Genomic DNA, 9169 nt, shown 5'->3' on the forward strand with positions numbered 1-9169 from the left:
ATGAAACAAAAAAGGGGACCTCTCCTCTCTATGTTCCTCCCAGCCTGACAAGGGACTCAACCGAGTTTGGCTGGTACTGCTAGGGTGCCACAGCCCACCCTCCCCCGTTATCCACCACAGATGAAGCTTCATAACGCTGAATCCTCTACTGCTGCTACCTCCGCGGTCATCCGGAGGAAGCAGCAGGGCCTACCGGAACTGCGTCTCAATCGCTCGCCATTCATTCCTATTTCTAGCACGCTCTCTTGCCTCTCTCACATCTATCCTCCTATCACCCAGAGCTTTCTTCACTCCATCTATCCACCCAAACCTTGGCCTTCCTCTTGTACTTCTCCCATCATCTTTTGCATTCATCACCTTCTTTAGCAGACAGCCATTTTCCATTCTCTCAACAAGGCCAAACCACCTCAACACATTCATATCCACTCTAGCTGCTAACTCATTTCTTACACATACACTAACATTTATATATATCATCATCTCCGCCTATTGACGGATAGATTTCCCCAGTCATCTTTATCGAGCTTTTAAATCAATACGTCTCCATTCATCATCTCCTACATCACGTTTCATAATTCTCAGCTACATAGGCCTGGGTCTTCCAACTCTTCTAGTGCTTTGTGGAACCCAGTTAAACGTTTGGTGAACTAATCTCTCTTGGTGAGTGTGAAGACCATGCCCAAACCATCTCCATCTACAGTCGCCATGATCTCGTACACATACGGTACTCGAGTAATAAGTAAATTGTTAATTTTCTTCGGACAATTTTTGTTCATAATTACCTTCCCCATCCTCCCAGACAAGGGCTAGTGTTGATGAAATGTATGCAGGACATTTAAATGTTATCATAAATGATGATAAATTCAGATAACATACCCTTCTCAAGGATATTGGTTCTTCCATGACCATCTTCATGTTCATTTCATTAGGAGGTTGAGAAGTCATCGTTTCTGCTCCTTCACAGGACCAAGTGCCTTGACAATTCCATGGGAAGTAAGCCCACAAGTTTGGTTATAGGGACTTCCTAAGCTTAGAAACCCGAGTTCTTTAAGTTACACCTCCCGCCTCAACCAATCGGCAATTCCTTGTGTAAGGTCAAAGTAAGAAATTCACTAAGGTGGGTGGCCAGCCAGTTACTTCTACCACCTCATTAAAAGTTTAAACGGCTGTTCCGGCTTTGCCGAAATCATACTCGTAATAAACGACTTGGGTTTGTAAAGTTAGAAAAAATTTAGATTTTAAAATTTGTGAAGGTTTGTAAAGTTAGAAAAAATACAGATTTTAAAATTTGTGATGTTAGCAACCTATCTCAACATTAAGATGCGTTTTGCTCTCAAGTTCCAAGTCCATTAGCATAGAAGGTAGATATCTATAGTCCATTTCTTTTAGCGATGCATATTTGCACCGACTCGCGGCGGTGCCCTTATAGCTCGGAAAAGTTTCTGGATCGCTGATTGGTTGGACAAGATAATTCTAACCAATCAGCGATCAGGACACTTTTCCGAGCTTAAAGGGCACCGCCGCGAGTCGATGCAAATATGCCTCGCTAAAAGAAATGGACTATAGTTATAAGACTGGTCAAATCTGGATCTACGGTTATATGCATTTCCTCCTTTCTCAATGATTTAGGCATTAATAAGCTTGTTCAAGATACAGTATCTTCAGACAGCTGAATGACTGGTGGCCCCATTTTGCCATAATTCAGAAAGGTTTACAGATCTGTGGTCTCTTGTTGGAGTGTCCAAGGACATTGCCTTACAAGACCAATCTTCTTGGACAATTGGTTTTTAGGGAGATTCACAAAACCCAACACATCCAATTGCATGGAGGCTATCAACTGCATTACCAGAAAATAGATGTTTTCTACATCCTTTAGATTGTCTATTTTAGGATTCAAGAGACAGTCTACCAATAATTTATATCCAAGACAGTTCTTGTTTTATGAAAATTGTATTATAGCTATTAAGAGCTATAGGTCAATTCTTAATACTGTTCCCATACATTTAAGATTAGATTTATCTGAATCATGTTTTCATATCGGTTGTTATTGAGAAACCTCTGGGTGTCCGAACAACTTATTGGAATCTAGGTGTAGTCTTGCAATATTTCAAAACTTAGTTTTAAACCTTTGGAAAACCTTTCTTTTAAAGATAAAACACTTTCTTTTAGCATAGCCTCAGGTAAATGTATTAGTGAACTACAGGCTCTTTCCTGTATTGTTTATTTATGATATAAAGTTATTTTCTTTTACCTACTTTGAGGCTAGAATCTTTAGGGCTAGACATTATTTATTTTGTTCTTTTGGAGAAAGATGTCATTTGTAAAGTTCAGTACATCGAAATATAGATTTTGATACCCCGTAAGTTATTAATTTTTATTTAGATAAAAAATATATAGGGAATTTGGTTCGTATGGTTAGGAGTAACTGTTCTTTGCAAGAATTCTATATGCTCTCTTTAAGTATAGTTATAAAAGATCAAATATAATTGGATTAAAGTCAGATGAAGGACCTGAAGGTCAAGTTCATATTTTAAAGCATGGTTACTTTTCTTAATTTTTGTAAAAATCTGTCTTGTGAAAAAGTTTTACTAAGCAGTATTTAAAAAAAAAAAAAATTGGTTTTCTTGTAATAACTTTTGCGTACTTGTATTGGGTGTTGTGGTAGTTGTGGGTGATATTTTGAAATAACTTCTGCCTTTTAATTAAAATTTTAAGGATTTTGTTCCAGTTATAGTATTATTTTTAGTGTGATGGGTAAAATAGTAAAGAGATAGCTTTAAAGTTCAGTGTTAAGGCTGTATCCAGAATAGGTGCTTAGCTTTGAAATCCTTAATATCATTGAGTATAGTCCCTGGTATTTTGTATTCAATTTTCCAATTTGGTTGTGTAGGTTATTACTTTTGACTCAGGTTATGGTGAATTACCATAAACCTAGTAGTAAGAAAAGGTAAATCTGTCACTTAGGATAATATTTAGGCTAGTGCTTCAGAGCTCCTATTTCTTTCCTTCACTATCACCACTCCAAGGGTGGAAGCCAGCAAAAGGAAGGTTCATAGAAATAAACTCAATTTCAAAACTAGTTTAATTAGTTGCAATGATGTTCGTATACATGCCCTTGCACCCCCAGTATTCTCTGGGGACTAGTGATTTCAAGTGGCTACTGGATTTTTTATTTATTTTATTTCAAGTGGCTACTGGATTTTTTTTTTTTATTTCAAGTGGCTACTGGATTTTTTTTTATTTCAAGTGGCTACTGGATTTTTTTTTTATTTCAAGTGGTTACTGGATTTTTTTTTTATTTCAAGTGGCTACTGGATTTTTTTTTTATTTCAAGTGGCTACTGAATTTTTTTTTTTATTTCAAGTTACTACTGGGTTTTTTTTTTATTTCAAGTGGCTACTGGATTTTTTTTTTTAACTTGAAAACTCAGAGAAAGGAGATCTGAAAAACTTGGAGAAATGAGAACTGACTACCCATATGCAAGTGTTGTCATACACCACCATCTTACTAAATTATATTACGAGGAAAGAAAACGTGAATATTTTTATTAGCTTCGTAATAGACATCTACATTTAACCAGTTTACAGAGACAAGATTGATGAATGACAGGTGAGAATAGAAATAACTGATTTTATAAAAATTTTATTTTCTCAGTATTTACATAAAAAGCAAGTGTTCCCTAACAGGCTTGTAAGCATAACTATAAAATCTTTGCTTGAGGCTTTAGATACAAAAGTTACAGATTATAGAAGTGAACACCACTTTTTGCATTATAGTAACGTTAAGGGTTGTGGTGGCTGATGTGGTAACGCCCCTGACTGGTGAATGAATGCTCAAACTCGTTAGTTTCTTTGGTCGCTGCAACTTCACCATCCATGTGAGCTAAGGATGGTGGTTTTGGGGGGGAGCCTATAGGTCAATCTGCTGAGTCATAAGCAGCCATTGCCTGGCCCTCCCTAGTCCTAGCTTGGGTGGAGAGGGGGGCTTGGGTGCTGGTCATATTTATGTGTGGTCAGTCTCTAGGGCACTGTCCTGCTTGTTAAGAGCAATGACACTATCCCTTACCTTTTCCATTCATGAGTGGCCTTTAAAACCTTTAAATAGTATTATTGAGTGAGGCTTATAATGATTCTAATGAAAATACTTGCCAGACATAGGAATTATTTTTTCCTCAACTATTTCTAGCTAACATGACAGTTTGTTCCTACAGGTAATACAACCCTTTTAAACTTTTAACTAGGTGGTAGTAGTAGTATAGTAGAAATAGCAGCTGGTGGGTAGGACCTGCCCAACCACCAGGTAGCTTAACCTTCACTTTGCCCTTTGGCCACAGGAGAGTACAGACATAAAGAATAAGTGATCTTGCAGATATAGTTAGTTTCCCTTGGATATCGCTGGTACTTAGTCGAAGAATAGCTCCTCCCTCCTCCACCAAATTTTAAGGACAGCAACCCACTGCCTTTCTGTCCTTCATTATATGCCGATCCCAGAAGGCGCTAAGGATAAATCCCCAGGTTTTGTGGTGGGTCTTTCCATACGAGAAAGCATGAACCCTGAGAATACAAACTTAAAGTTTTCCCATCTTTGCTAAGACATCTGAAGATGTCATCAAAGAATTCCAGGAAGTTCGGTTGATAGGAGCTATGTACATGCAATTCCTTCCATTACTCAACCCGTGGAAAGTGCGATACCAGGAGCCCCCTTCTTGTCTAAGTGCCGAGATTTGTCCCATAGCGGGAAGATACATCGGCACACACAACATAGGGAGGTTTCTGGGTACTCAGTACAGTTGTTTTCACACTTTTTACCTGTGCTTGGTCTCTTGCCAGGAGTAGTCAGGGCTGAGAGTTGTCCTAAACTGGGAATTAACACCTGTTCTCGCAAGTCTCGTACAAACTCAGCATACTCCTTGCCAGTTGGGATGGAGGGAAGGGCTTCCTTCCCCCCTTCCTAAACAATCTCTTTCAGGAGAGAGAGAAGTGATGTGTGCCCAAGAGATAGTGGTATGTTTGCTGCGAGGTTCCATAGACAACAACTGAAGCTAAGGATGTGATGTCTGCTCAGGAAAAAGTCACTGATACACAGGACAAATGGTTGTGGGACCAGCAGCGCTGTGCTAAAGCTGACCCTTCAAACAGAAAGGTGTTGCGGTACGAGGGACAGGAACTCGCACTCGTGCTACTAGTTTAGTCTCGTACGAGTGAGACAATCACATGTATTGCTGGTCTAGATGTAGGCTGCCAACTTCACTTCTCTCATGCCTGGGGACAATTACGAGACACTTCAATGACGTTTGCCACACGCATGAATAACAAGGCTGTCGGCTAAGTAATCTCCCAGAGGTGAAGGAGACTAAAAATTTTACCTCATGCTCAGTTGAGCAACGAAAACCTCCCCGGACTGATTTCTCATTGTGTATACAGGGAAGGGGCATTACTTACTCTGAACATATCTAATTGAGAAAACTATCCTAGTAGTGTAAGTTCTCATCTTATACACAAGGGGCAAGAGAATGCTCATTGGGAATGGTTCCTTCCCCAAGAATACATTTTGGCAAGCGGCATAGGTGTTCCCATGATCATCTACAAGCAAGATGGTTCACGTGCACAATCATCCACTTGTAAGATTGTCTGCTCCTAAAATGATTCACATGCACAAGTTTCAAAAACATGATCGCCCCACAGGCACGAGATTCCCTGTGCATGAGCTTACTGAACATGCCTAGCGTCCCCACTTGAGTGGTCTTGGTGTGACCTGTAACTATGTGATCGGTCTCCTCCTCTCACCCAACTGAGTGTTGAGAACATTCCTGACTGATCTCTCCCTACATAATTGTGGGAGGGACGGTATGTACTGGAAACTAATCTCCTTTGAAAGGACGGTATGTACTGGAAACGAATCTCCTTTGGAAGACTGTCCTAGTACGTTCCTGTCACCTATGTGAGGCTGGATATTACATATCTAGAACAATCCCTTCTCTGAGAATACGTTTCGTCATATGGTTCAGGTATTCACTGAACTTTCGGACACCTTGTGCCTGTTCTTCATTGACTTTTAGGTAATTGAACTTTGGCATCTGCTTCATCCCACCGTTCCCAGGCAAAAATACTGGTGGAAGATCATCCTCTTCACTTGTACGAGGTACAAGATGGTTCTTTTAAGAGCGCTTGGATCTCCTCGAGGTCTTTTTCTTCGTATTTTGCTTGCACTGAAACATTGATTATTCTCTTCTGGCAAAACAAGTCTCCTCATGCTGGTTTTCCAAGCGGTCATAACGTTACTTTAGAGTGGCGAGGGAATTGATTCATATGTCACCTCTTACCCGTTTCTTTTTTGCACTTCCAGGCCAGAAATCTTCAGCGAGATCGCCTGACAAGTCGAAATCATTCCTCAAATTAGATCTTCCCACACTCAAACTGGTCCAGGACATGGATCCTTCCATACCCGAGTGTCCCAAGTCCTTCTAACATAGTCTTGTGATGGGGATTGGAACAGGTGACTTCTCAGGTCCGATCTAGGCACTCAGACAAGCACCGAGATGCCACATCATAATCTTGTGGTCATCAGCAAAAATCCTCCCCTACCAAGGACAGGTATTTGATCTACCCCTTCTGTGTGTGGACTGGCTGGCGAGTATCCTAGGGAAGGAAGGATTCTTCGATGAAATGTTGAGATGATGATATAAAAGAAGCTCAAGAAGATCAATCAATACACCTGACTCCAACCAATTTATCCCTATTGGAGAAAGTAGTAATGAGAAAGTTCCTCTTGGTTTAGTGAGCCTAGTTATGTTCTCGCTTTGCAAGGCAAGAGAAGACACACTTTCCTCTTAGTAAAGATAGAAGAGACTCATTAGCTATGGTAAGCAGCTCTTCTAGGAGAGGCCAAAATTAAACCATTGTTCTCTTAGTCTTGGAGATAGTGCCTGCCATGGTCTTCCACTGTCTTGGGTTAGAGTTCTCTTGCTTGAAGGTACACTCAGGCACAGTATTCTATCTGCCTCCTTATTTTCTTTTTTCACTGGGCTATTTTCCCTGTTGGAGCCCTTGATCTTATAGCACCCAGCTTTTCTTACTAGGGTTGTAGTTTAGCTAGTAATAATAAATGTACCCATCTACTGAGACATATCACTTCACCACGGTATTCGGGGTCATGTACACCTGTTAACCTGTGATCAGTTCTTGCGGCGACAAAGACCTTTACCACTGTCGGGAATAAAGGTCTCTGCCATTCTTTCCTCTTTATAGTCGTTTGAATGCTCTTTCTCTGTTGGAAAGTGAGAAGCATTGCGTGCCGATATGTTCTGAATGATGGAAAGTCCTGGAAGAGAAGGTAGGAGGCGAGGCACTGAAGAACAACACCTCATCAGTTGAGTTATGAGACACGGACAAGTCCATCTGCATGTTTTTGTGGGAGTACAGTACTGTACCAAAACTTATTTCCCAGGAAGGGTTTTGTGTACTAGGTAAAGGAGCTCATGCTCTGCTACCAGCACTGGGACAAGTCATAGAGCAAGTACTCCTGGTCTTGACATTGGCAGACACCATCATCTCTCCTGCCTCGGGAGTGGCAGGCACCATCATCTCTCCTGCCTCGGGACTGTCCCGAGATGCTTTCGTAATTCCCTTACCATAGTCCATCGACTCTGTGATTGCAGCAATGACAACAGGGAGCAGATGAAAGAATTGGGCATGGGAAAGTTGTTCTTAGATCTGGAGTCTTCTGCCATGGAAGTTGCTTCTAGTATCAGCTTAGCAGCTTCTTGTTCCACCTTTATTTGGCTGCAGTCATTTAGTGTACTTCGCCTCAACAAGGAGGCAAGGATCTTTCTCGCACTGCAACCACCTTTGAATCCCGAAGGAAATTGATTGAGAGGACTACACTTTTGCAGACGGTGCTCCAGGTCTTTACAGTAAACTCTTCAGGTGAAGAAGTCAACTGGGGCCTGGTGACACACATTCCTGTTCAAGAGGAAGATGGCAAGTACCGTACGGTATGCCATCAGGAAGGATATTCTAGCTATCTTTCTCTATATATATGTTGTATTCATATAATATAGTACATCTAGAAACCTCTTTCAGTTCAAAAGGAAGAGTTTCAGACTGCCTTCCACCTCAAGAGCACAGGCTCATCTTTCTGTTACATAATCAGTTAAGGCTTTCCTCTTGGGTTTTCTTAACATTAATCTGCTTGTCCTGTCTCCCTTCAGGAAGCACTGCTTCAGGACCAAGACAGCTGATCTTTTCCCTTGATTTGAGAATTTTGTTCAATCGGTAACCCAGATGAAGACTTGTTAAAAGCTTAAATGAATGTTCAGCTTCATATTATTAGGAAAATAAATATTTTTAAAACTTGTTATTTCTGGCAGCAGCATAATTTTATAAATTTTATGGTTGTAGTTTGTATGAATTAGTATTTCCTAAGTTTTGTTTGTAAAACAGGCATAGAGATTTGCATATATTTTACATTTTATGTATTGTTTATACTTATAGCCCTTTTCCATGATTTCAGAAATGGACGAGGAAGAAAGATAATAGATGTTGGAATCAAATCTTTCAGTTGTTTTTTTGGTGAACAATGTGGTAAGTCTGAATATTTTATAATGAAAATACTGATTGTACACGAGGTACTGCAATACTGAGATGTTCTAGTAACCTTACTCCCTGGTAAGAACAGATACAAAACTACACATCTCTGCCTAGTATCTTAAAAAAGATTATTGTAGAATTAAGGTTATTCAATGAGAAACCGTTTGATGTACATGATATTAGAGTTCATACTAAAGTACAAGTTTAAAATTTAACATTTATTAAAAAAATTGCTTTAGGGTCGAGAGCTATTGTAACTTGTGGTTAATAATGATTAAAAGTAAAGCATTATATTTTGGTTTGAATGCCCTTCATAGTTTGCAAATAATTGATTTCAGATGTCTGGTTTGACTTTGAAGTATGTGAAGGGAATCATAGCATTCTGAACTATAATACTATTTTCTCATTAGTTAACAACTTTCCTGTTATTGTTTTAAATATGACCCATATATATATATATATTACACTTTTTAATTCATCATAAGTTTTCCATATTTAAACACAGGATTATAATGAAATATACATGAACACAAATTTAAATTATACAGTATTTACAGTAATCTAGTTTTTGTGCATTAAAC

The 9169-nt window shown here is 39.5% G+C and overlaps 1 protein-coding gene across 1 annotated transcript in view; it reads left to right on the plus strand.

Annotated features, from left to right (window-relative positions):
• The window catches only part of U2A (small nuclear ribonucleoprotein polypeptide A'-like U2A), a 32943-nt gene extending 24064 nt beyond the window's left edge, over positions 1 to 8879 (plus strand). Inside the window, exon 6 of the mRNA XM_068367701.1 lies at positions 8512 to 8879. Coding sequence (XP_068223802.1) covers positions 8512 to 8534 — 23 coding nt within the window. The 3' untranslated portion in view covers positions 8535 to 8879. The remainder of the gene's footprint in view (positions 1 to 8511) is intronic.
• The last annotated feature ends 290 nt before the right edge of the window (positions 8880 to 9169 follow it).

Source organism: Palaemon carinicauda, unplaced genomic scaffold (assembly GCF_036898095.1).
Source record: "Palaemon carinicauda isolate YSFRI2023 unplaced genomic scaffold, ASM3689809v2 scaffold106, whole genome shotgun sequence".
Lineage (NCBI taxonomy): Eukaryota > Metazoa > Arthropoda > Malacostraca > Decapoda > Palaemonidae > Palaemon > Palaemon carinicauda.